The sequence below is a fragment of the Thamnophis elegans genome, chromosome 3, assembly GCF_009769535.1.
Source record: "Thamnophis elegans isolate rThaEle1 chromosome 3, rThaEle1.pri, whole genome shotgun sequence".
NCBI lineage: Eukaryota > Metazoa > Chordata > Lepidosauria > Squamata > Colubridae > Thamnophis > Thamnophis elegans.
This window is the reverse complement of record NC_045543.1, coordinates 106032899-106060867: the sequence shown is the minus strand read 5'-3', so window position 1 is coordinate 106060867 and position 27969 is coordinate 106032899. Positions and strand designations below refer to the sequence as shown.

The following is a 27969-nucleotide window of genomic DNA, read 5'->3' as shown; positions in this document are numbered from 1 at the left end:
CCCCCTTTCTCTCCTCCCTCTCCGCTTTTCTCTTGCTCTGCCTCTTTTTTTTCCCCTCCGTCTCTCCGCAGTCCGGAGTAAAATCTTAGATGATACCACACTACAGAACTGGGGTGTGGGTGGTGACCGGTGGTGGGAGTGTGTGCTGTGTGCCTGTTAGAGATTTTAATCTTATTTTCCTTTCACCTTTTTCAGCGACCACCATAATACAGGACCGAGACTTTATTGGAAAAGAGGGAGCGAGGCGGTGGGGGGGGGGTTGGGAAAGCCCGCGTGTTTGCATTTTCAATAACACCCTTTTTATCAATGCAGCCTACAATAGAACGCTTGGCAGGGAAACCTGATTGCGGCGCGCCGGGGGGGGGGTTGGAGAGGGGGAGCCACCCTTCATTATTCCCACCACCAAATTGCGAATGCCTGTTGGCTCCAGAAAGCGCCCCTTTGCATCTGAGCTCCTGCACTTTGAACTAGCAAGGGACACCCGAGTCACCCACCCGATACAACTTTTTGCATCTCGGCAAAAAAAAAAAAATCCGTACTTATCTCAGGAATCCCTTGCCTTCTGGCCTTAGAACTTTATAGAAGTTGGGAAGGTGGGGAAATATTGAAAGGTTCGATCGGAGCACTGAGAGTATAACCTCTTGGACGTTAATAAAAATAATATATATATTCGCTATCCCTATGAAACAAATATTTTAACCCTCTCAGCCTTTCTTTCCCTTTGGATTAAAGGGACAAATAAGATGCTTCACAATCACCCTGATCCGTAGAAGCCGCTGGGGTTTTTTACCACAAACCAAGGGGGGGAGGCGATATAGACTGCAGTTTGAACACACACACCCGCGTCTCTTCTCTCTCCTCTCCTCCTCTCTCTCTCCTCTCTCTCTCTCTCTCTCTCTCTCTCTCTCTCCCTCCGTCCGTCCTCCTCCACTCCCTCTCCTCTCTCCTCTCTCACCTCTCTCCTCCCTCTCTCTCCGCTCTCTCTCTCATCCTCTTCTCTCTCTCTCGTCTTCCTTTCGCTAATGGCAGCACGATTCAGCGATTCCATTAGCAATGGAGGAGAACTGTCCTCCACCCGCCTCAACACACACACACAGACGCACACGTCCCACACATACAGACAGCACTGTTCCCAGGATACACTCCTCTAAACATCCCCCCCTCTCTCTCTTACTTGAACTTTCCTTTGCAACACTGGTCCTCAGGTAGACAGCAAAAATATTATGGATGGGATGGTGCCATGAGGATTTAACGTAAAATACCAACCTATTATAAGTTAAGCAGTAAAATTTTTTAAAAAAGCGACAGAGTGAGATCTCCCAATGAAATGATATGCTGCTTTCCGATTAGGAAATTCATCTTGGCGTGAGCAACGCAGGAAAAGAACAAAACAACGGGGGGGGGCATTTAAAACGAGTCCAAAGAAGCAAATTATCGGAAGAGAAAAGAGGAGAAACGTGTCAGATTGTACCTATGGAACCACACATGTATAGATTATATATTTAAAATATCTACTTCCCTTGGTTCTCCTTAGCCATCTCGCAGCCATAAACAATGGAATCCATCCAAGCCCTGCAATTCCTAAAAGGGTGTTTTAGGCAGGAAAGTAAGGAACCAAAGAGACACAGAGAAACTAATTTTTTTTTAAAAAAACTGTTTCGGATGACCAAAATATTTCCTTTTAATTCCTCTTTTCTGCCTACCCCCCCCCTCTCTTTTCCCCCCCCCTCTTCCTTTCTTTTCTCGTGCGTGTGCGTCTGTGTGTGACCCTAGACACCCCATACAATCAGGTCTCAAAGTAAATAGCCTAGCAGGGCGATCTCAGTTTAAATTGTGCTTGTCAGTAGAATCCCCCCTCCCTCTTCCTCCTCCCTCCCCCTCGTCCCTCCCCTATCTTAGGCATAGGTACAAAGAATAAAGGCGGGGGGAGCGAAAGCGAGAGGGAAGAGCACAAGAGAGATGAGGACTCAGCCAATGGAGTGAAGGAGGCTTGGCTAACCTTAGCCTCCCATTTTCTCTCCCCCCACTTCAGGCTCTGACCAGTCAGTCGCCTTTGATTATCAGTTGCCAGCAGCCCTCTCTTGGCTCCTTTACATGAGCTCCATATAAGGCAGCGATCTCCATAGAAACTGTCAGTTCAATAGTATTCAAAGTTCACTATATACAGACATCGCGCAGATCTCCCTTTCGGAACATTGCTCTGCTATCTCCCGTTGAAACGCATTCATTTTTGGTTCTCTCTCTCCCTCCCTCGCTCTCCTCTCTCTCTGTGCCCTCTCTCTCTCTCTCTCTCCCTCTCCTCTCACCTCTCTCTCTCGCTCGCGTTTCTTGCATATCTATTAGTTGATGTCCTCCCCCCCTTTTATCTGCTTCTCTTCTTCTCCTTCTCTCTTTTTCCACCCTTCTTTTCTTTGACCTTTCGCTTCCTTCTCCACGAGACTAGAGAGAGGAAACTTACAGAGGAAAGGAGAGAAGAGAAAAAAGACAAAGAACAAGACCACAAAGAAAAGAATAGAAAAGAGCAAAGGGTACCGCCTTTTTAAATCTTATATCGTTCGGTTTTTAACTTTTTTTTATACTATTTGGGGGAGGCTTTTGTAGCCTTGCTGCTGAGGTTTTGTGCCTGTTTTTTTTCCTTCTTCTCCCCTCTGATTATTTCCTGAGAAAAAGAAAAGGAGAAAAAAGGAAGGCAAAAGAAGGAAGTAGAATAGAGGCGAAGGAACGAAGGAAGGTCGAGCGGAGCGAGAGAGAGAGACGGTTTTCTCGGGCGATCTCCGGTGATTATTTGCCACCAGCACGGAATAGAAAGAAGGCGAGAAGCGCGAGCGAGGGAAGCGCCAGGAAAGTTTATTATTCGACCTACTTGGATTGCTCGCTCGCTCGCTCTCCTTTGGCTTTTCCCTCCCCTCCCGCGCGTGTAATCTTCGCTTCTCTCTCATGTTCGCTTTTTGGCGTCGTCGGCACTTGGCTGGGGATCCTCCGTCCGCCGGGCGAAAGCGAAGCTGCTGGCTCGGCCTTGCTAGATTTCCCCCGAAATTAAAAGCGGAAGGAGGACTGAGAGACGAGAGAGCCGTGGAAGAAAGAAGCGGCGGCGGCAGGAGCCGAGGGACTGCAAAGAAACGGCGGCGGCGGCAAGAGAGCCCCAAAGTGCCTCCTCAACTCGGCGCTGGCCTCCGCGCTCCTCCTTCTCGGCGTCCCCGGAGCTTCCCGAAGCGCCTCTGCTGAATGGCTGACGACGCGGCGCTGCCTTGGACCTGGCCCCCGGACACCCGCGCGCCCTGAGCGGCAGCTTCTCCTCGGCCGCTTCCTCGCCGGCCTCCCTCCGTTCCCAGGCTCGCGGCGGGGACCAGCGCGATCCAGCGCGGCGACACCCCCGGTCGGGCCCCGGCACCGAACGGTGGCGGAGGAGGCAGTGGCGGCGGCGCGGAGGCGGCCGCAGCATCGGCAGTCTTCCTAACAGCAGCGGCGGCGGCGACAGAGACAGAGGCGGAGGCGGCGGAGGAGGAGGCGGCGCGCGGCAGAGGCAGCCTCCTGGCGGTCTTCTTCTTCCTCTCGGCTTCCTGCCTCTCTCCGCCCGCGGTTCGAGCTGCTAACCCGCTCGGACGGTACGGGCTGTGGCCGGCCCGGACTGGGTCGGACGAGCCCATCGCCTCCTCTTCCTCCTTCCCTCCTTCTTCCTCCCTGTCCTCCTCCTCCTCCCCCCGCTCCCTCTCCTCCCCAGGGTGACCCTCCTGAATGCCTTTCCCCACCGCCCGCTTCCTCGCCCCGCTTGGTTTTGCAACTTGAGAAAGGACGCGTTTCTGGAGGGAAGGAAAGAGGAGGAGGAGAGGAGGAAAGGCTCTGGCCGGGCGGCAGAGAAACGCTCCCCGGAGCATTGGGGGGGAAAAGAACGCCGAGAAAGCCTTGAAAGCTCGCTGGAATCCCACGCCCTCTCCCAGGGAATCACCCCGAATTCGAGACGGGGAGAGGGAAAACGCGGGAGCGGGGAAGGCGAGGCGGAGAGGAGGAGGAAGGCAGGAAGGAGGACAGGCGGGGGGCAGGGCAGGAGGGGAGAGCAGCGGAAAGCAACCAGCCGAGAGAGCAGGCAGCGGCGGCCGTAGCAGCAGCAGCAGCAGCAGCCAAGCAGGAGGAGTCCTGAGCCTTCGCTTCTGCTCCCCCACCCACCCCACCCCGGCCCGAGAAGCCTCCTTCTCCCCCACCACCCCCCTCCCCCACCCAGCCCGAACCCCCCCTCCTCTCCCGGCCTTTTCCCGGCGGAGCCCCCCCCCCGGTTTTTTTTTCCTCCGCGGGCCCTGAGATATGGCAATGGTAGTTAGCAGCTGGCGAGATGCGCAAGAGGACGTGGCCGGGGGCGGCCCCACCGGAGCAGCTCAGCCGGGCCGGGATCCGCAGCAAGGGGCCTCGGCGGCCCCCCACACGCCGCAAACGCCGAGCCAGCCGGGCGCCCCTCCACGCCGGGCGACAAGGGCCAGCAGCAGCAGAGCTCCGGCCAGAGCCCAGCAGCAACAGCAGCACATCGAGTGGTCTGCGGCGACAGTCCAGCGGGAAGCACTACGGGCAGTTCACCTGCGAGGGCTGCAAAAGTTTCTTCAAGCGGAGCGTCCGCAGGAACTTAACGTACACTTGCCGGGCCAATCGGAACTGTCCCATCGACCAGCACCACCGCAACCAGTGCCAATACTGCCGCCTGAAGAAGTGCCTCAAAGTGGGCATGAGGAGGGAAGGTGAATATGATTTCCTCCCTATTCTAAACTCCAGGCGGGGTGTGTGGAGGAGCGGGTCCCGGAGAGGGAAGGGGAGACCTGCTGCCCTCCCCCCACACAACGCAGCTCCCCGCTCCATCCGCAGATTATTAGTCCTCTTATTATTATTACTATTAATGTCATCACCCAAGGCTACCGAGCGTATGAGTCGACTCTGCCTCTCCCCATGCCTGCCTTTTTTTAAAAAAATAATAGTGGTTGTGATTCGGAACTGAGGAAGGAGGAAAAGGAGAAATAAGCAGCCTTTTTTTCCATGCTGGCTTCCCCTGCCCCGTTTCACGATTTCTAATTCCTATTAAAATGGGAATGGGGTGGTTGGATGGGAATCCTAACTTCAGACGAGTCAAACTTCCTCGAAAATGTGTTTCAAGGCTGTGCGTGCTTCTGTCTGTCTGTGTGAATTGTGCCGCTTGTGTTGCTACTTTCTGCCGTCTACCTCACCTGCTAGCTACTTCTCGTTTCCCAACATCTGGCCTTTGCCCAAATTCCTTCCCCCCTCCCCCCGTGCTTTGGGAGGAAAGTTTGTGAATGTGTTCTGCTTTTTTTTAAAAAAACCTTTTGTCATTTCACCAATCACAATCCTCTGTGTTCTCTTCATTTCATTTCCCTAGGAAACCCCATTGTCTCTTAAATACAGTGGTACTTACCAGTTGCAAACCACCCCAAGTCAATGATTGCTGTGTTTGTTGTTGTTGTGTTGTTGTTGCTGCTGCTGTGTTACCATAAAGCATAGCTTCTTTCTGGATTGTGCTGGTCAATGTTTGAAAACAAACACAAATACTTCCAGAGCTGTAATAGCAAGGTTCTTCCCCCCCCTTTATTTTATAATATGTTTCCACCTACTTTTTATTTTTCCTTCGCCTAGGTTTACTGCAATATAGGCAAGCTCTGATTTAAAATGCCCTAAGTGTCAAATTGATCCAATAATTCATTTTCTGCAGCGAAAATTTTTAAAAAAATGTTAAACTACTTTCTCCCTTGTGCCCTAGCAAAAAAAAATTATTTTTTTTAAACTGTCCACTGATGACTTCATTTGTAACTTCAGCCAGCTTTTGTCAGGAAAGACATCTTGAAGAAACATAACTAGAAATTAATCAGTACAAAAATATATGAAGGAGATAAAATGTGCCACTATTTTTGAACTGTGCTTGAAATGCACAGCTGCAGCTTTGGAAATCTAAACTATAGTAACAGAAATCGAAGTGAGGTTCTGACAGCAAGGCAGAAATACCCAGATTTAAAATGATTAAAATATACAATGGTGTGAAAGAGAAAGTATTAACTGGAGGGGGGTAAAATATTCAGGAGAGGCCCTCTCTTCACCTTGTCACCTTCATTTTTATAAGTCTCAAGTTAGAATTTTTTGGCCTCGGATTAGTAGATCGACACACTTACGCCCTTACACACATACACAAACTTTGTTCAGCTTTAAATAAATCCAAACACAGCTTACATTTGGGACAGTGAATGCATCCATGGCATTCGAGTACTACGTGCAGGCGTGTGTGTACGTAGTATGTGTTGTGCATGCTGCACAGTTGCAAATGTTTGTCTTCACTGGCCAAAGCAGTAGCAAGTTGGTGCTTTCTGGAACCATACAGTTAAAGGCTTAGTGTCATCCTTCTTTCCTTGCCGCTCATGTTTGGCTTCTGTAAGTTCACAATTTATTTTAATTCATCTCTTTTAACAGTAACAACCCCCCCACCCACCCCACCCCATCCTTTTAAATACAGAGTGTTCCATTTAAATTGGGCAGAGGCTTGCCTGTGTGTGTGTGTGTGTGATGTGTATGTGTTTAGTGGAACTGGGACCTGATAAGGCAAGAGTAGCTTTCAAAGGCTAAGGAGAGCTCTCCCTGACCCCCGCTCCCCCTTCCCAGTTTGGTAGCCTTATTGTGCGATTCCGGACTGGCAAATAAAGGGGAGGTTTAGCTGGATGGTATTTTGCAACCGCAACAACTTTGAGCACTGACTGGGCTCAAGAGGACTCAGAATGTCTCACTGGGTCTCTGGAAAGACGAAGCGGGAACATTTTGCAGGTGGGACCAGATATTGTGTGTTTTTTTTAAGCGTTGGCAGAGGCAGCTTTGAAAAGCTTGTGCTTTTATTCGTACCACTACCACCTTCTTCTTCGTCTTCTTCTTCTCTTCTTCTTCTTCTTCTTCTTTCTTCTTCTCTTCTTCTTCTTCTTCTTCTTCTTCTCTCTCTCATCCTCATCCTCATCTTCTTCTTGCTGGAGGGGGGAATAAAAGACAACCTCCCTTGCAGAGCATCTGGTCGTCCCCATTTGCACAACAATGCAAGGTTGCGGGAGGGGAGGGGGGGGCTTACATTGTGTATGTCTGTGCCTGTGTGTCTGCCGCATTACCCATACCCATACCTTCGAATTTGTGTGTGTGTGTGTATTTGCGTATGTCAGAAGGAGCGCGCTTGTGAGTGAGTGTGTGTGCACACGGGCGCGCGCGTTGCTTCGGCTGCTGCTGCTGCTGCTGCTGCTTTCGCCTTAGCGCGGGGCGAGGGGCTGCCTGGAGGGCTGGGGTTTGCCCAGGCTGCCGGATGCACATTTCCTCTCCTTTTCTCTCTCTCTCCTCTCTTTTCGTCAGCGGTTCAGCGAGGAAGGATGCCTCCGAGCCAGCCGAACCCGGGCCAGTACGCGCTGACCAACGGCGATCCGCTGAACGGCCACTGCTACCTGTCGGGCTACATCTCGCTGCTGCTGCGAGCCGAGCCTTACCCGACGTCGCGCTATGGCAGCCAGTGCATGCAGCCCAACAACATCATGGGCGAGAACATCTGCGAGCTGGCGGCGCGGCTGCTCTTCAGCGCCGTCGAGTGGGCCCGCAACATCCCCTTCTTCCCAGACCTGCAGATCACCGACCAGGTGGCCCTGTTGCGCCTCACCTGGAGCGAGCTCTTCGTCCTCAATGCCGCCCAGTGCTCCATGCCGCTGCACGTGGCCCCGCTCCTGGCCGCTGCCGGACTCCACGCCTCGCCCATGTCCGCCGACCGTGTGGTGGCCTTCATGGACCACATCCGCATCTTCCAGGAGCAGGTGGAGAAGCTCAAGGCCCTGCACGTCGATTCCGCCGAATACAGCTGCCTCAAAGCCATCGTCCTCTTCACCTCAGGTCAGTGGGCCGGGCCGGGCTGGGCTAGGAAGGCTGGAGGAAGGTGGGAAGGCTGGAGGAGGCGAATCAGGCCCTCGAAGGCAAAGGCAGAGACAGCTCCCCGCCGCCAGGCTGTGTGGGAGCCAAACCTCGCTGGGGCCTAGCAGGCCTCACGAGGTGGTGGACGTGGGCTGGGGTAGCTTCCTAACTATAGGTTCTGCAGTGAAATTGGCAACGCGAAGGCCGAAGGGCTGCTGCGGCTGCCTTGGCTGGAGTTTGGCTTCCAAGCAGGGAGTAAATTAAAATGTGTGAGAAAAAGAGAGAAAAAGAGAGGAGGTTTAAACCCCTGGCCAAGGTTTTTCACCAGAGCTTATTGAATAGGAAGGCAGAGATACAAGAAATCCTCCACATTAAGGCTTTATTGCTCTGTGATTTCCCCCTCGCCCTTTACTAGAAACTGTTCATAATTCCAATTGCTGTGATCAGAGGAGCAGGTAAAAATTGACTTGAAGGCCAAAAATCCCCCCCCTTCACTCCTTTGCTGCTTAAAAAGTGGAGAGAGAGAGCTCACCCCAAGATTTGCAGAGATATTTTCTCGCCTTTTTCTCAAGGTTTCACTCTAGATTTTTATTCTCTTTCTCCCCCATCTCCAAACCCTTTTGCTTTCTCTAGTTTCTGTAGTTTCTCATCTCCAAGTTCTTTTTCCCAGGGGAAAAATACATAGAAACACACAAGGCAACTCTATACCAATACTAACAGATTAGCTGCAACACCCCCCTCAATTAAATTAGAAACAGGGATGGATAATGTGCTGGTCCACAATTTTGTTTATGATAGATGGCTCAAATTAACTTTGCAAAAGAGGATATTAACCTCACCTTTGAAGTGCTCTGGTTGAAGTCTATAAAAATTCAGACATCTTTTTATTATTGCAAACCCGGTTGAGCCATATCTCAACAAAATCGAAGATTTATGGATAAAATATACAAGATGGCCTTTGGGTTAGGAAGATATGGCTGCCTGTGAGTTAAATTTGCACTCTGCACAGGAAAATCGCATGCTCAAAAATAAATGCCCCCAATGCAGCAGAATTTACTCCTAAGTAGGATTGTGTGAGATTGAAAGTTCATGGAAATAGTTGTGCTGTTGTTGTTTTTAAATTCTTTTGCTGTGCTTTAGTACTATTAAATTTCCCCTTAAACCTGAAGCCAAGCAATATACAAAAGATTTCATTGGCCGGACTTGCTGAAATTTCTGATTGAGAGGAAGAATCTATCAATATTTCTAGCCTCACGTGCCTGAGAAATAGTATTTACACTCTGGCCAGACAACTCTTAAATTTGTGCAAAACTGTAATGTAGCAAACATGGTATTAATATCGATTTGAACACTGGATAATTTATTTAGATGGGGACTCATTGGTATGCGCAGTGCTCAGAGAGGTGGACTGTGACTGCCCCCCCTTGTTCCTCTGGCTGCAAATGCAGGGCTGGGAGTGAGGACTCTTTTCTTTGCAAGAGGATCAAGTGCAGATCTTAAAACAAATGGGGGAGATTTATGAAGCAGCCTTAGAAGACAAGTTTGGGCCGCATTTATCTTTGGCCTGTTTTTTGTGTTTTTTTGGTGGCGGAAACATGTTTTTTCACAACTGACAAAAAGGGATCCTGCTGGCATTTTTCAGGGTGATTTTAACTGCAGCTCCCCATACTTGTTCTTAACCCATTTATTCCTTTGGAGACAGGCGAAGGACTGGACAAAGGGCAGAAATATTCAGATGAGTTTTAAAACAGCAGCTTTTTATACCAGAAAGGTAAACAAAGCTGGCTGTTTAAAAAGGCTTCACTGAAATGGTCTCCAGATTAAAAGGCCTGATGCCCATCCCCCTCCATTTTCTCAAATCCTCAAGGCCCAGGCTTACCTGGCTGATTTAATAAACAGATATGATTGCTATATTTTTCGGGGGAGTAAACTGCAATGTTAAATTGTTCATAATTATTCTATTGGTACAATGGGTCTGCTGGAATAGCATTTTCCAGCATAACCCCTTTAATGGTCCTTTCCAATCCACCCCCACATTTCCCCACTTCCAACTGCCCTCTCCTTTCAGTTTTTATATACACTCATTTCCACTTGGGCTAATCTTGTTTTGATTGCTGGCCAGAAGGTAATTGATGGCAAATCTTTCATCAAGCCATCCAACTTTTTAAGCAAACTTTGATGGATGGAAAAAACATTTTTAGCCACCTGGTCCCAGAGGCTTAACTCAGCAATCTGATCCTAAATGTAAAATAAGTCTCGCTTCAAAATCATTGGGTTTTTTAGATGAGAGATCAGTGTTTAAGCCTGCTTGGAGATTAGTGAGTTTCTTATATATATATTATTTATTTGTTTGATCACAATCATTTGGACTTCAGAATATTTTTGTTCACCCCTAAGAAGTTTGGAGACTAACCTGAATCTAAACAGCACCTTAAAACTAACCCCAACATGTTGACTTTTCACACCACTATGCTAATTTCCTTAGCAAATCTATTTTTAATTAACACATGGGAGGGCATATCGCTCTACAATTTGGAATTATATAGGTAATATTACCCACAGAAATATCAGAGCAGGTCAGATGTATAAATCTATTTCCTAGGCAATAACAAAATGTTTTCATTTGCCAACAGTATTTTTTAATTTTTTTTGAACACGTAAGGCTCCTGGGTGCATTAGGTAAAATATGCTCCACCTAATAACAAAAGCTGGTTGACATCTGCTATGTAGTCATTTTTTATTTACTTATATAGTTTCTCTGCCATTGATTGGAAAGGAAAATACCAAGAAATACTGACTGCAGGGGAAATTATAAAAAAATGAATAAACATAGTTTCTACATCCATCACCTTCTGCCTTCCTAGTACCCTCCTCTCCTTTCTTTTTTATCTGCAAAGTAAGCTAAAGGAGGCGAATAGGCATCACTCTCCTTCTTTGGTCTACTATTTCATCTCAACTCAATCAGCTGATCGATCAGATAGCCCAGATTGTTTAATTAATTTTCAGGTTGTCTGGTCGAAAAGCATCCCCTAGATCCAGACATGTTTGCTGGGGAGGAGAGAATTACCTTGAGTGCGAGGGGTGCCAAGTAAATTCAAAGCCCACCCCTCATGCACTAGGTAGGAGTACAGCTTGAAGAAGAAGAAGAAAGGGGGGGGGAGAGAAAATAACAGAAGATATGTTTTATTAAGCATCTGTTGGATATATTAAGGAGAAGGGGAGGGGAGCTTTGTCGATGCTCTTTTCTCACAATCCCAGTGGTGGCCTCAAGCTGGAGAAAGCAGAAGCAGAAAAAATATTTCACCAATCCAGAGAATAGGGCAGGGAGCCTCCAAAGAGATTGCTGAGGCAACTAGACCCTTTCATCCTGCCTTATTTAGAAGTTGCCTGAAACTGAAGACCCTGGTGGAAAAGGGCAACGTGGCAAAGAGGGGGAGTAGAAGCTAGAGGGTGTAAGAGGAGGAAGATCTCTTAGTCACAGCTAAAGAAGATAGTGACTCTTCACTATAATGGACCACAAATAAGGGCAGGTCTCTGTTGCATGACGTCTGTGTATTGCAATCTCCCTCCTTCCCTCCCTCCTTTCCTCTCTCTCTCTCTCTCTCACTCACATTCTCACTCTCTTTTTTCTCCCTGCACCTCCTCCTCTGATTTTAGATGTTGCAAATGATCACTGCATTTAAGGCAAAAGCGTGGATTAGCACAACAGTCGGGCGTAATTGTACATCTAAGCGCTCCTTAGTCTGTAGCTGGGGTCAGCGAGGTCTTTTCCTCAGAAGCGTTTGAATTATGGCTTGGTTTATTTCTATTTTCGCTTGAGGCCAGAAGCGTGGGCATGAAGGTGCCTGGCAATCTTTTGAAAGGCCCGGGCCTGTCACCAAAGTCACAGGCAAGGCCAGCTAAAACAACAGCTCAGAAAGAATTGTGCAAATAATTTTTCATTGCCTTTTTCTAAGGTGCTACACTTTTAAGCTCTGCTTAGGGGACCCTCCCCCAGATTTAATACATTCATACCTACATACACACACGCGCGCGCATACACACACACACACACATCCTCACATCCATCTCAAAAGCTGCTTTGATCTCCGCTAAACCGCCCTGCTAGTTGACGGCTGCTTTGTGATCATGATGTTTTGAAATATTTATTATTGATAGAAGAAAACAAGTTACGAATCTGAACAAGGCAGACGACAGCGGCTCCCCGCTTCCCTGCCCGAAGCACCCGCCGCTTATGCGCAGGTGGCTTCTTCCCTCCCTCCCCTCGCTTCTTTTCCTTCCACTCTTGTTTTTCTCTCTCTCCCTGTTTTAATAATAATATAATAATAATAATAATAATAATAATAATAATAATAATAATAATAATAATATACCACCTAGGACGCTGGTAGCAACCCGTATCAACCATTAGCACCAGTCAATGGTATTTGTGACGCATTTTAAAATGTTCATTTGACTGAGCTTCATGTTTAATGAATAAAAGAGATGTTAATAATAATAAAAGGGAAGCAGTCGGAAAGCTATTAGGAAGGAGAGCTGGCTACCTCGGGCCCTCTCTCTCTCTTCTTTTTTTTTAACCCTACGCGGAAGGAGGGAGGGAGATGCAAGAAAATTGAAGCTGGGCACTTTCCCGACTCTCTGGAGGCCTCCTTCTTCGGCTCTAGCCGCAGCCTCCCAGCTCGGGCCGGGCAGGCGGCGCAGCTTTGTGAAGGCGAGCGAGAGCAGCTGCAGAAGACGAAGAAGCGGCCTTCTTAGCGCAAAGCGGGGGGAGAGGGAAGGGGAGGGCCGGGAGCCGAGCCATTTTCCCGGCAATGATTATCCGGCTTCCAAGAGCGCCGCCACATTTCAACGGCTCCGCGATCGCCTCTCGATCCGGAGACAAAGCGAGGGCGCTGCTTAGTCTACCTCGCCTTCTCTCTCTCTCTCTCTCTCTCTCTCTGTCTGTCTCAGCCTTCCTCGTCTCCCCCCCCCTTCAGGAAATGGAGGCGGCTGCCTTTCGTGCCAGAGCAGGCTCGGGATCCTAGCCTAGCCAGGTTCGGTTCCCTCATCTGCCGTACCTGGCCTCATTCAGCCCACCCGGGAGCCTTTCCCTCGAGTGTGGAAGGACGCGCCGGAGGAGGGGGGCGTAAGGCGTCCTTGGGAGTCTGTCCACGAAGGATTTCCTCCCCACTCTCCCCCCCCACCCTCCACGCACAGCTGGCGGGCCTGGCGGACTCCCTCCCTCCCTTCCCTCGCTCTCGCTCTCTACGCCAGGGAGGGAAAGTGCGCGTGTCCACCGGCTAACAATAGGATGCAACTCGGGGAAGGAAGCGAGGCCTGGGCCCCTCCTGGCGTCTGCAGCCGCGTGGTTGCCGCGCCGAAAACGGATCTCCGATCCCCTCTGCCCCCTTTTATTTTTAAGAGAGGCCAGTCAGGTGAAGAAGGTCCCGGGGAATGGCTGTCCGGGTTCCCCGGGGGTCTCCTGTCGGGAGAGGAGGGTGTTGGGTGGGGTGCGAGCTGCCGGCTAGCCGGGATGTCCAGGCCCTCGCTAACCCTCTTGCCCTGCTGTCTCTCTCCCTTTCGCCCCCGCTGCTTCTCCTGATGGCCGGACAGATGCCTGTGGCCTGTCGGACGCGGCGCACATTGAGAGCCTGCAGGAGAAATCGCAGTGCGCCCTGGAGGAATACGTGCGCAGCCAATACCCCAACCAGCCCAGCCGCTTCGGCAAGCTGCTCCTCCGGCTGCCTTCCCTGCGCACCGTCTCCTCGTCGGTCATCGAGCAGCTCTTCTTCGTCCGCTTGGTAGGTAAAACCCCCATCGAGACGCTCATCCGAGACATGCTGCTCTCCGGCAGCAGCTTCAACTGGCCTTACATGTCGATCCAGTGTTCCTAGAGCAGTCCCTGGCCTCCCCCCCCCCACCAGCCCCGCTTAGCGACCCGCCACGGGCCTTGCGGCTGAGCGGCCAGAAAAAGGGGGGGTCCCGAGGAGAGAGAGAGAGAGCAAAGAAAGGGACCCAAAACGCCCCACTTCCCCACGGCCGGGAGCCCGGAGACCTCGTCTTGAAGGAAAGACTGGCGGAGGCTGGCAACTCCAGCGCGGCGGCGGTGGCCAAAAAAGGGGGCAGCTCGCCTGTGTTGGAACCAACGGCGACCCCGAGGTGGGAGACTTTTTAAAACGAAGGAACAAAAAAAAAAAGCAAAGACCGAAGGGATTTTTCTCATTGTACTGCCCGCCCGCCCACCCCCCAGAAAGAGAGGAAAGAGGAGGAGGAAGAGGATGAGATGGATTTTCCTGGATTGATCACGGACCGAAATGGGGATCAAGTGTACAGCAAACCCAGTTTTCAGAAAGGAAACTGAAGCCGAACCGAACGAGGAGGGGAGGGGAACGGAGGGGGACCCACGGGGAAACACTGACCACGAACATTGCTCTTCATTTTGTAAATATTAGTCTTTATTTTCACTTTTTTTGTAAAATTTAAAAACATCGTTATGCGCATAAAAAGGAGAGAAGATAAACCAACACAAGAAACAAAAATCTAGGGAAGGGGAAATAACGTTTTCCAAATAATTATTAAAAAAAACAAGGAATTGTTCTGTGTGTATGTATCTATATCTGTTTTGTATTTTTTTCTGGTTCCAAACCAGGCTTCCTGTGATTCTATACTAATAATTTTTGATATAACCCTTTGCTTCTTATAATGAGTGCGATATATGTTGTTGAAGCTGTTCTTCAAGAATTAAAAAATTGAAGTGAGAATTTAAACACAAATAAAAGAATTTAGCAAAAAGAACAAAAGGCAAGAACACCCTGAAGGACCTGGAGTCCCGCTGCCCTCCCCTTAATCTGTGCTCCTTTGAGTTCCCTTCCCCACTTGCTTGTCTATGGAGTTGGGAGTCCTACTTTCCCTCTCCACACCAACCCTTGGTTTGCAGCTTCCCTCAAGACTTTCAAGGGGTGGGAATGGGGATAACAGGTTAAACCTGGGGTCTAGTAAGATGCCTGTGTCTCTAGGCATTCCCACGCCAATTGGTTTGATTTTACAAGGGTAGAGACTGAAGCTGACGAAATAGAAAAAGTTGGAGAATCCCTTTAATAGCCTCATAGCTTTGAGCCCTTCTGTGTGCATAATCCGGAATACCAATGGGAATGCTGCATGTGAAGGTTAGGGTGGGAGGAGGGAGATTGCCTTTGGACTATCTTTGTCGAGGTTAAATATTTTTATGGGTCTTAAACTCCCTCACACATGGCACAGCCCAATATCAGTGTGGCTTCAGGTTTCTGGGTCCTTTCAGAGAAGGATTCCTTGATGATCTGGTCTCCAGAGGGTGTATGAGAGCAAACGAGAGCTGTAGATACAGATGTCTGGTGCTCTGTTCAGACCCAAGGACAGGCCTGTGTCCTTCCTGGGGTGGGGGTGGGGGAGGAACATTGAGGAGTCTCCTTGAGGCTTCTCCTTCCTTTGAACACAGAGGAGTGAAAGCTCCAACCCCCATCCACCTTCTTTTTCTCCCCCCACCCTTTTCGAGTGCATCAGCAGATTCTCAGGCGCGGAACCCCTTTTGAAGACGACAACTTTCCCAGGGCTTGGAGCTGGTCTCTGCCAATCCCGGTAACAGCTTTCAGCGCATTAATGTTTTATAGGATCTGAGATGGAGCTGTAAGAACCCGGCTGCCAAGGGAGCCTTTCTTAACGTATTAATAAAGCCGGATCTTTAAAAATAACATTCGTGTAAGTCTCCCCCGCCCACATCCTCTCTCTCTCTCTCTTTCTCAGCTTCTCTTCCTAGCCCTCCAAACTAGGAAGGGTTCGAGATAAGGGAGGATTTTCAGCTACAGATATTGATAGCAGGGTTTTTCCCCAATTAATTGGCTGCCTGCATTCCTTCACTTTTTTGTTTTCATTAACAAACTTTTACAGCCTAACTCACTTGACTGACTGACTGACTGACTGACTGACTGACTACTGACTTACTTACTTACTCCTCTCCCCTTCCCTTCCCTTCCCTTCTTCTTTCTTCAGTATTCCAAACAAGAGATCCTAGGAGACTCAGCCCCAATTTCTAGAAGAGCATTTACAGCTGCATAATCACTGCTGTCAAACCCTAGTCTGAAAGACTAGTCCTTGTCTGGAAGAAGAGGGAGCTTGGCTTTCATTTGTTTTAGTTCTGTCTAAAACCGAACTGGCTATTGTCCTCCTAACGTTTGCAGAGTGGGACCAGAGAAACCTACCTTTAGAATCAGACACTTTAATAATATATTATGTATTAGGCTTTGACCTTCATTATCTAGTCTAACCTTTGGTGGCATGAAGGTCCTTGAGAAACCCTAAAGCTTTTTCAGAATTAGAAGATGGGTTCCAATTCATAAAACCAGGCTATGATTTCTCCGGTCATTTTTTCTTCTCCCACTCCCCCCACCCTAACTCATTTTTCAACATGAATAGATGTTCTAAAACTGGAAGAGAGGAAAAAGTCTATGTGAGGTGTGGGGAAAGGCCTTGGTTTTACAGGACTGGGGTTTTATTCTTATTTCCAATGCTGTAATACTTGGAATGTGGACTTCCCAGTTTGTTTTAAGAAGGGAGGAAGAAACCAAAGGATACCTGATGGAAAACATTGGGTTAGTAGGTTCACAGAATCTCAGCTGACCAGCTGCCTTAGTAAAAAAAAAAAAGCCTTTTTCTTCTAGTCTTACAGCATAATATCTTTAGCCATGCCAAAAAAAAGGTAAATGTTTTAGAAATCACAGCTATCTTCCAAGATTATCTAAATGCTGTGGGCAGTATTGAAACTAGCAGCAACAATGAACAAATAAATAAATCCACAAAGTATATCCTGCCCTCTGTGAAAGTGGGTGTGGTTGCCAAATAAACCTTGATTTGCACTTGAAGCCAGGATGCCACTAGGCTGCAGTTCGATGGCCTTGAGTTCATCTTTGCTGCAGTGACAGAGTCTTTTCCCAAACAGCCTGGCTTCCTCCTGCTCTTTAATTTCAATCTTAGCTTTTCCAAGCAGCCTAACTTTGGGGTGTTCTGAAATGAGTCATGGGAATTTCAGGAACTTTGATAAGGGATGTTACGTATATGCTCGCGCATATGTGTCATTTTGCAAAGTGAAATTATGACTTTAAGCACACTACTCTATTCCCCCCTCCCAAATCTCTGAAATTTAAAGCTGTCTCTAAATAGCATTTTTTGCACACACTCACTACAGGCTCTTTTTTGTACATTTGTTGCTGTATTCAAGGACAACAGGTTTAGAGTCCCTACGCCTTCATGAGAAAAAGGGTTACATCTTCCTTGAGGAGGGGGGAACTCAGCATTTTGTTGACAGCTGAACACTGGAAGTGCTTAAAGTAAATGAACCATCCTTCTACCAACCTGGTACCCTACGGATCTTATTGACTACACATCCCAGCATCTCATGTCAACAGGAGCAGGGGTCTTTGTTAGTTGTGGTAATGGGAATATTGACCCAAGGTATAAGAAAAAAACCAGGAAGTGGTAAACTGATTTTTTTGGGGTTTTTAAAAATTAGGGTAATGAATACTACCAAGATTGGTGAACACTTGGTGTATTCCAATCATCAATTGGGTTTAATTTATAGGCCTTTGGATAATGAGTGGAATTCAGCCACAGACAGTTTAGTTTGTTGCTGCTTTTTAAAAAAAATTGAGAAAACATGCCTGGGCTCTTATAATTGCTATATTAGAATTATTTGTGGTCCTTTTTTATAAACCAAAGAAAGCATATTTATTTTTGTAGAGACTAGAAGCTGAGGGGGGGGGATACTGAAGAATGAAAGGAAGAGAAAAAGGGACTAATTGCTCATGCTTGAAAGAGGCAATGAACAAGTGTATTTTGGACAGTCTCCTCCATGTAAAAAGTAGCAGTAATATACCAAAGAAAACATCTATAAGAAGTTCAAGCTTAAAGACTTTTCTTCACGCTGTGAGATTTAGTTAGCCTACTCCCTTTTAAGTCCCATCATCGTGAAGAAACTCTAGTCAGCATATGATTTCTTTTTTAGTGTAGAATTTTACCTTCAAATGATTTTTTTCTTTGCAGATAAAATGTTTGCAGAGGATGAGAGTTTTACATTTCTCTGCAGTTGACTGGAAAAAACTTCGAGTTAAACTAATTTGGGATTTTTTATAAAAAAAGTTTAAAATTCATCCGATTTGCTGTAGTACATGAGAGTTAGGTTAACCCCTTTCTGTTTTAAGAATCCCAGAAGAACTGGCCCATAAACCGAGTAGTTCCATCACAAACCTGGACAGAGAGGGGGAAATCTACCCACTCTGGTCCAGTAACAGAATTTGGTTTGAAGTTTCTTTTGCGTCTGGTCTTAGGGGTCAGAATGGGATGCTTGATCTTCTTAAAGTAGTCTTAATCTCCACAAAAAGAGAAATAAAATATATCCCCAACCCCTCCTCCTCCTCCTCCTCTACTCCTATCTGACAAGGGACTTCAAATCTTATTTCATCTTAACCCAAAGAAGAGGGGGAAGAGATTAAAAGAAATGAAAATATATTCTGCCCTCCCCTCTCCACCGGGTCATTAGCCTGGATTGTCCACAATTTGAGCTTCATATTTTTTTCCTAAGAAGAAACACACACACACAACACACCAACACACACCACACACACAGAGTCCGCTAGGAAATAACGCGGAAAATGAAAACAGGTTCACTTTTCTAATGGGTTCCAAGGGAAAAGGCGAACGGTCAGCCTAACGACTTTGCCAGGTCTTCCAGCTTGCCGGGAGCGCGCGGCTGCTTCGCTGGCCTGCCGGGCTTCCTAACCAGTCCGCGTTTTGACGAGAGCTCCACTGAGGGCGGGGGGGAAGGGGGTCAGAGAAAGAAGAAAAAGGGGGAGGGACACAAGTAGAGCCAATAAAAACTCTTGTTTTTTTTTTTAAAAAAGAAAACTCGCGCCAGATCCCAAGCCGTTCCCGAGCGCTTTGACTTGGGCAGCCAAAAGAGTTTTCTTCCTAAATGAGTTAAAGAGCCATTTACCTCTGGCGTCCATTCATCACCGCCACAAGTCGAGAGCCTCGAACATGGGGGCGATTTGTTTGCTTACACAACCAGCTGGGCGCAATTTCACGTCTGAGGTATCTATCTGAAAGCGCCCCTCATTTATTACCCAACTTGTCAACGGATTCACTTTCAAAGGTGGGATGGGGCTTTGCAAAAGAAAAAAAAGGAAGGATGAAGAGGAGAAGAGGAGAAGAGGAGAAGAAGAAAAGAAAGAAAGAAAGAAGAAAGAAAGAAAGAAAGAAAGAAAGAAAGAAAGAAGAAACGGTTGCCCATGCTGGAATGAAGTATTTTCCCCAAATAACAGCCCCCCCCCCTTTCCCCAGTTATTCTCCCCTGCAGATCCGGGGGCTTCCCGGGCAGTGAAGAGGCCAACTGGGAAGGCAAGAAGACCAAGCGGGCTCCGCAAAAACCGATGGGGCGCCCAGTCAGTTTTGCTCTCGCCGCCCGGCTTCGCCCGCCCGAGGGAGCCTTTGAGCCAAGCCCGCTTACTCCAACGTAAATCCCGGCGAGGCTGTGGGCTTCCTGGTCCCTTCTTGGAACGGGCCTGGCGGAGCCCAGTGGGGGTTCTTGGCCAGTCATTAACGCCCCAAAACTGGAATGCCAAACCCAGCCGCCGTTGAAAAAGCGAGAGCAATTATAGGAGTTTAATGGCCGGAAGGTAGGAAGGAAGGAAGGACTTGGGATTCCTTTTCGGCCAGGTACAGCCCAGCAATTCAGGGACAGGTGAGGGCGGCGCTGCTGGGAGCAAAGTGAGACCAAACAATCCGGGATCTTTTTTTTTAAAAAAAAGTTTATTTTTATTCTCTTATATATAGTTACAGGTTTACATTCACATAGTTATTATCTTATTTATCATTATCACTTTTAGACATTTAATTTTCCATATAAAAGGTTAAGGTACGTATATATTCTGGGTTGCTTTGCTTAGCATCCCATAAACTTATTTTGTATTATCACTACCCCGCTTTTTCTTTCTTTTCTCCCTCCCTCCCTTCTCTACTTCCTTCCTTCCTCCTCTCCTTTTCCTTTACTTCTTCCCTTGCCTCTCCCTACTCCTCTCTTCCTCCTCCTACCCCTCTCTCCTTCTCTTTGTATCCGCAATCTTTGAAGGCCGGAGTAGCTACGCCTGGTGCAGCCGGGGTGGGGAGAGGGGGAGGAGGAGGAGGAGGCTGTCCTTCTGGACTAGAGAATCGCGGCCTTATCCAAGGTCGCCCTAGCACCAGCCTGACCCCTGTTGAATGCCAAGGCAGCCGGCTTAAAGCTCGGCGATCCACCGTAGCGCTGTTAGATCAGACGTTCCCTCCACGTGGCTGGGAAAGGAAAAGGCGAGGGGTTGAAGGGGTCAGGGGAAGATCTCTCGATCTATTTCTTCCTCGGCCGCCCACCTGCCCGAGAAAGTCGGAAAAGAGCAGATCGGTTTAGAAATAGGGTAGGAGAAGGAAATTCATAGACAGGGGAGGAGGGGGAGAATTGGGATCTCCTCCTCAATCCCTTCTCGGGAACCCACGGACAAGGTCGGGCAGCCCCTTGGAGTCAAGTCTGACCGGATCTGAAAGCGGGGAAGGCTCGGTCTGCGAGGCCAGCGGCCTACCCGGGTCCCTGCCCTGCTTCTACCGCGAATCCGCGGCGGTTGTCTTTCAAAGGAGAGGCGCAAGGAAGGGGGGGTTCTTGGGGCGAAGTAGCCTGGCTGCTTAAAGGTTTTAGGGAGGCGTTTGCCTCCTATGACCTTTACAGTGGACAGAGAAATCAAGCGATGCCTAAACCTTGAGGTCAGCGATCTCTCTCTCTCTCTCTCTCTCTCTCTCTCTCTCTCTCCCTCTCTCTCTCTCTCTCTCCCCTCCCTCCCTCCCTCCCCCTCTCTCTCTCTCGGCTTAATGGATGAAGAAAAGGGCCTGCGTGTATATAAGGCGCGGTGCCCCCTCCCCACAGAACTTGGAAGCCAAGTCAAGTTCGTTTAATCGGAAAGCGGAGGTTTAAAACAATAGTCCAATCGGAACCATTTGGGGGATCAGGCTAAATGGGAAGCGGGGACAACCCAAAGCCAGGGGAGTTGTGTGCGCACTTGTGCGTGTCTGTGCGCCCGTTCCGTGGGTGAATAAGGAACCTGCAGCTAGATGAAAGGCAGGAAGCGGGACCTGCAGTCGGGCGGGTGGCTGCGGGCAGGCCAAAACGAGCGTTGCATCTGAGAAACCTGACTGGGATCATCACAGTCTAGGAGAGACCGCCTGGTTGGGAAGGGAGGGGAGATGGGGGGAGTTGCGAAAGGGGGGAGGGAATGACGTGACTGGGCGATCTGCAGCTTCTCCCGGCTCTGCTGAGGCTGATTAACATTCCTTGCCCGCCCCAGACCCTGAGCTGACAACTAACAGAGATATCCAGTCCAGCGCTAGGCCTCGTCTGCTTTTGTCTCCGGCTGTCTAAGAAGAGAATCGGGATTCTTCGCGGGTTCTGCACCGTGAACGCCCCGCTGCCCGATCCCTCCGCCAGGCCTTCTTAGTCCCCCCCCCATCCCACCCATCACACACACACACACACACACACACACCGTCCTCTCAAGCCTTTACAGACCGCCTCCCCCTCCCACCAGGGCGCTTCATAGATCCGCTGGCCCTGAAAAAAGTTAACTTGCCCGTTGCTTTGCTGACCTACAGCTCCGAAGGACGCACGCGTGGGGCCTGCCTGCCTTCTCCCCTGAGATCCAGGGGATTTCATTCGCGGAGGAAATAAATACGAAATGCCTCGGAGAGGGAAGGTTGGCTCTCAGTCGCCCTTGCCTTCTCTTTGGCCCCCTTTTCCCCTCTCCTCCTCCTCCTCCTCCTCCTCCTCCTCCTCTTCTCCTCCTCTTCTGCTCCTCTCTTCTTTTACTGTTGGGAAGCGTGTAGTCTCGCCCCCTCCCTTGGAAACGGTTTTACAAAGAGGAGGGAAGATTAGGATTTTTTGGGGATTTGGGGATAAGATTAGGATGATTTGGTTCTAATCCGAAATCCAGAAAGACCTTTGAATTCAAACTTTTTTACTTGGATGGTTCTCGGTCGCGATGGATAAACGTCCTAGGATTAAACCCAGGCGTTCAACTCAAGAGGGTAGAGGTTAAAGATCCTAATACAGTAGGCGCGGGCGAGCGCGCGTACACACACACACACACAGACGTTTCTTGAAGGAAGGGAGCAAATTAGTCCCTGTTGACAGATGCTTGTCAATTTAGCTCTCCCCCCAATTCCCCTTTCCCTCCTCCCTAAGCCTTTTTTGGGTCTGGCTTTGTTGCTTTTAAACTATGCGAGCCTCTCCGGAATGCCAGTCACGAGTCTAAACTTGGTGTCCATCCCCCTCCCCCCCCCTGAAACGACCTTTTTATACGGATCCTGATATGCAATCTGCGCCTCGCTCTAAAGGCTCCTTTCTGGTCCCGCCGCCGCTCCGACCGACCAAAAAGGAATCCCGTCCCCGTCCCCCTCCCCCGTCTGGGCTCTTCAGAGCCTGAATAGACCCTCCTGGCCACTGGCGAAGAGAGTGAAATCAGGTGGGGGGAAGGGAGAGATGGAGGAGACATTTGGGGATAGACCCCCCCCCCCCCGTCTGGGACTACCTGAGCTCGGGGAGAGGGAGGGGAGCCAGTGGCTGATATTCAGGCCAAAGTGAGAGGGAGGTCCTGACTTGCAACTGGACTACCCCCCACCCATAACACCCGCATACATTCTCCAGGGAGGGAAGAGGGACCGGGAAAGAGGGAAGAGAACTGACACCGCGGTCCAAATCGGGGCTAAGACCTCGACGAGCCTTTCTCCCAGGGAAATCTGCGGGGCAGGAGGCCTCCCTCCAGGGGTCACTCTGTGCGCCTTTTGCTTGGCCGTGCGGAGCCTTCATCGCAGAGAGAAGACAGCGGAGAAGGGAAGGAGGTCTTCAAGAGGGCAGTGAACCCCCACCCCAAATCTCCCCCATCCTCCACTAAAAAGGACCGGGGAAAATGAAGCAAAAGGCGTAGTGGGGATTAGGGGATGGGGGTTACCGCGGCGGCGGCTCCAAACGAAACTTCCTAACTGTTGAAACAAACAAGCTTCCCCCCCTTTACCTCCCTCCCCCCCCAAGCCCCAGACCCCGGGCCTCCCTTCTCCGCTCCCCACCCCCGCGCGGTGATGCAACCCGCAGGCCAGCCTATCCCGAGGAAGAGGCGAGGCTTTCGCTCCTTGTCGCCTGGCACCTTCTCGGGCCGAAGGGATGCCGAGCTGAAGCTTTGCCAGCGGCTCCTCCGGGCGACCCCGTGCCCTGTCTTGCCCCCCGGTCTCCGAGGCCCCCGAGCTGCGGGGAGCTGGCGAGGTCCGAGGCCCTCCGAGGACGTCGGGACGGGCCTCCTTTGCTCCAGGAAACCAGATGGCTTGGAGTTGAGCGATTTGATTTTTCATGAAGCGGGGGAAGAGGGAGGGGGATGGAAGGGAGAAAGCAAAAGTACTTTTTCACGACGCGGACACCGCTTAGAAGCCTCCCCAGGTTGGTTCCTGGGGACGCCAGTCAGGAAGACCCTGCATTAAAAAAAAGGAAAGAAAAGGAGGGGGAGGATGAAGAGGAGTTGGAGGGAAGCAGCCTTGTTAGAATGGCGCCTCCCGAGGAAGGAGCTGGTCGGCGTTTCTTTCCCAACCAAAGAGCCCCAGAAGCGCCGGTGCGCGCCTGAATCAGGCATGTTTATTCATTCTATTTGATCAGACTCTGGATGTCTGTTTCTCCCCTCTCCCGTTTTTATGTTTGGTTTCTCCTGATGGCAAACATTGTAGAACTATAAATCTTGCATACAGTTAATTGTTATATCAGGGAACGCTCTGCTGCGTGTTTTAAGCCCTCCCATGTATTCTGGTCCCCTTGTAACTCAGTGCAAACACGAACCTTTCTCAACATATTAGTTAATGGGGCGAAAAGAGGGGGGGGAGGGAGGGATGAGAGCGAGGGAGGGGGGAGAGGAAAACGGTGGGAACGTTTACCTTTGATCACACAGAGGGAAAGTTACGCGTGGTGAATGCATCCATTCAGATCTGCTGAAGACGCTGTTGCTCTGAGTCTGCAATAAACCTTTTCTTAGTCAGAGCGGATTTGTGTTTGTTTTTGCTTTTCTGAAGCAAAAGAAAGATGCCCCCAGGAGAGGATGCCCAAAATTGTGGGCCACTGGTCGGCCAATAACATTTGTCACCTCTACGGTCTCTTTTCCCATTTCCAAATAAATAACTCATTAATCAAATCTTTATTATCTGTTATAGGCCGGCATATAATCGCTAATAAACACAAATTTGGTCAAACTCCTCTGCCACCCTTGAAAATTCCTGTGGGCAGTTTTCTCCTGGACGGGTGATCCTACCTTTACTACAAGTTCCTTGCAAAACTCCCTGCTCCGTTTTTATGGCCAAACCTGTTGTTGCGCACACACAGAGACACCGTTTATTTTATGGCTCAAGGAACCTTACCTATAACTATGCTGCCAAGTCCGTATTGCCAAGGCATAACCAGCCTTCCTGTACAAAGAACCGGGGGAGGTTCCGTTGGCTTTTTTACAACAAAGTTGGTCGCAAATAAGATATGGGCGGGAGGGAGGAGGAGCCGGGTCAAATTAACTGCTTTGGTAAACTCAAATATATCTGAGTTTTTTTATCCCGGTGGTGGCCAAGGCTTTCCTCAGTTGGAAAAGAAATATGTCACGGTAAACTGGCACTCACACGTACAGCATATTGATATTAAACGGAAGGGCATGATTTGAAGGTAGCTCCTGAGCCCTTTAGAACCAGTGATTGAAAGCTACTTAACTGCAGACATCCCTGAAAGTTAGCGGAGGATTCTGGACGATATTATTGACGAGGAATTGGCTTTAATTTAATTGCATATTAAGGCGGAACGAGGCGCGAGTCTTGCTCTTCCGCTGGGCTTAATAGCATTTTAACGGGTATTTTATTCAGCCACTTTTTTTCAACCGGTTCGGTTTCCCTTCGGGAAGAGTCCCATTTGGAGTGAGTAGTCGGGTTGGCGCTGGAGACCACCGCGCATCGGGGTACAAGGAGACCATTGGAAGCTGTTGGTGTTCCCGGGAGATCAAGGAATGTCAGCCAGGTGGAACGGAGTCATTCCGCTCCAACCTGCCCAACACCAGCTCCGATTCCGGGGGACTCTTCCGCTGTTTTCCCAAGCTCAGAGCCTCGAACCAGCTCCCGTTATTCAGGCTCTCTGCAACAACCCTCGAGTTAAATGCGAAGGTGATGGAGAGTGGGACTGAAGTTGGACACGACTTCCAAGGCTTGTAATCGAAGGCGGACACAGAGCGAGGGGGAATTCAGGGTCTGTCACTTCGTAGCAGAGCGACACTGGCTCTGCAAAAATAAAAAATAAAAATTTTAAGCGCTCTGGCTGTATCTCAGGGGGAAGCAAAGGAGGTGAGGACCAGGACTGGGCCCAGCTCGCTCTTCCCCCTACTAGACCCTAGAGAACGTGGGAATCCCTGGTCTGGGGGGGGCAGTTGCGCGCGTGACAGGGCTGCGAGGGGCATCAACAGGGAGAGTAGCCTGGTTTCCTTTGCCAAATGGCCTTTCCTGAAGGCAAAGGCCTCGAGAGGGACACGGGGAACTTTCTCGCGAGTAAAAGGTTGGACGTGCAGAGTGCTGGCTTTGGAAACACCCACACAAAAAGGCCAAAGACTGCCCTTAGTGGGCTTACCACGTCCATTGTTTAGCCTGCCTCGGCCTTTGATCCTCCCTTCCTAGCTCTGCTGATTGCGGGGAGTCCGTTAAAGCTGGAACAAAGCGGATCCCCAAAGAACTCTAAACCCAACAGTTTGGCATCGGTTTGATTGTTCCCAAGGATTCATGCCTAAAGGTTAGAGCAGATTTCTAGCCTATCCTGATTGGGGTAGTCAAATCTGCCCCAAAGTATTGTTTGCGGTTTTTCGATCTCCTTCCCAGATCTCCACCTAGCATCAAGTCCTGAGCCGGGCACACTTTTTTTTTGGGGGGGGGGGCAGAAACCTGGAGAGTCCAAATTCCCCTTTTGCTTCAGGACTGAGGCTGCAGCAGTTCCAGGGAGGGCAGGACCGTGGAGGGGGTTTAAGCCTGGCTCATCTCGGGGCGTGTCTGCCTGCTGCCAGCGAGGGCTCCTAGAGACCAGGGTCGCGTAGGCTCCGTCTCTGATCTCTGGCGGTCTCTCTAAAGCCCCGAAGCCCCGTTGGTTGAAGGCCCTCGTGGGAAGGGAGGAGGTGAAAGGAATGGCCCCGGCGTCTCTTGGAGTGACAGGCCCCAGTCAAAGGGCAGCCAGAAAGAAATTCTGCTAATTTGAATAGGGGGCTATTCAGAGAATCCCCCCCTTTTTCCCCTGCTCCATTTTAGACAGGATCCTGGGGATCGTTTGGGGCGGTGTGTCCCTTCATCCGCGGACAGGCAAGGCTGGAAAGTAATCTCCCTTATAGGGGAGAGACCGGAGGAAAAGATCTAGGCAGGATCCTCCGGAGGGATGCTAAACAGCCTCGTTTTGGTCAGTCTGGACAACAAGTGTCAAGGCCTAAGTTGGGTGAGCAGCGGTGGAGCCGCATTGCAGGGGACAGAGGGGGGAGGAGGAGAGCCTTTCTTGAGAGCTGCTGCGTTTCAAGACAGGGTCCCCTCCGAACAAGGCGGTTGAGGGTAGTGGGCCCCCTCCCTCCCCAGTGGCATTTCCCCTCTTGCCTGGCCAAGAAAGAGAGAGAGAGAGAGAGACAGAGAGCGTCTTCTTCACCCTCGGGGATTCCTAGGCTCCTCCATGAGAAGCGGATTTGGGGGGGGGGGGGTTGTTGGGAGGAAGGAGAAAAGCCACATTCGCACCCTGCTCCTCGGGTGGCCCCGTTCCAAGGTTTCTCCGAGACCCTCGAAAGAGCACACATCGCCTCGAGGGCTCACCGGGAAGTCTCTCGCGGGCGCCCACACGGCCCCGCCGACCCCCCCTGTTCCCCCCTTGTCACGTCTTAATTCAAAAATGCCTGGTGGTGGCCGTTTCTTTCTCCCCTCTATTCCCACCCCCCTCCACGCCCCCCACCCCGCTTCGCCTCCCCAACCTCCCCCACCCACCCAAAGCGATTCAGCGCCTTCTTCGATAAGAGGGAAGAGCGTTTTCAGGAGTGTGAAATGAAGAACCCGTGACAGTCTACCAAGGGGGGGGGGAGAAAGAAGAAGAAAAGGCCCTTTTTAATGAGAACCAAAGGCAACCACAAAAAAAAACACCAAAACCGTAGATGAAGTGTACCGTAAAGGCGGCTTCAGCAGTCCCCTGAGATCAGCCACCTCCTAGACTGGGTGACTGCGCAGAGGTAAGGCAGCGTGGTAGGGAGGACACCGGCTCCCCCCCTCTTTTTTCCCCTTTTCCTTTTTAAAAAAACCTGTGTTGCTTTATGATTGCTTCTCAGTCATCGACCCGTTTCCAGAGAGGCTTTTGCAAAGGACATCAGATGTTCTCTCAAGTGAAGACAGACCCTCCCCTTCATAAAACAAATTAATTACTTTAGCCTTCTCGTTGGGTGGGGTCCTTCTTTCCCTTCCCTTCTCTTGGGCTGCTTTTTCTCTTTGTCCCCACATCCCCCTTTAAAAAGTCCAGGAAGGTTGAAGTTGTCGCCAAATAGTAATTTCAATTTCTTTTCCTACCATTGCTGTCTCTTCCCCCCCTCCCCGCTTAGCGTTCTCCCTACCCCCCCCCCAAACCCCAAACTCCTTCCAGTCCAATCAAGCAGGTAACGAGAGCGAGGAATCCCAAAGGAAAGAGGGAGGGGGCGGAGGGGAGGGCAGGAGGAATAAGACGGATTTCTTCTTCGGTGGGTAATAAAGTTAAAGACGTTGTTTTTGTCAGCCCGGCGCTAAGCAGAGAATAAATCTTAGGGTCTGGGGGAAACCAAACAGAATGGCGTTGGCGTGTGTGTAGATTTACTTTTAAACGCAATAAATCAATGTTCATTTAAGCAGCTGGAAACCCCACGGTGGAGCAGGTTACCTGGGTGAAAAAAATGGAATAGGAAGGAGGAGGTGCGGCAACATCAAAGGACTCTCCCAAGACTG

The 27969-nt window shown here is 49.8% G+C and overlaps 1 protein-coding gene across 1 annotated transcript; it reads left to right on the top strand.

Annotated features, from left to right (window-relative positions):
* The first annotated feature begins 2961 nt into the window (after nucleotides 1-2961).
* NR2F1 (nuclear receptor subfamily 2 group F member 1) lies at nucleotides 2962-14274 on the top strand. Its single transcript, XM_032214143.1, is given in 5 exon segments — nucleotides 2962-4441; nucleotides 4444-4533; nucleotides 4536-4724; nucleotides 7366-7890; nucleotides 13501-14274. Coding segments are annotated over 5 exon segments (1227 nt in total). The 5' UTR covers nucleotides 2962-4299; the 3' UTR covers nucleotides 13782-14274.
* Nucleotides 14275-27969: the final 13695 nt, after the last annotated feature.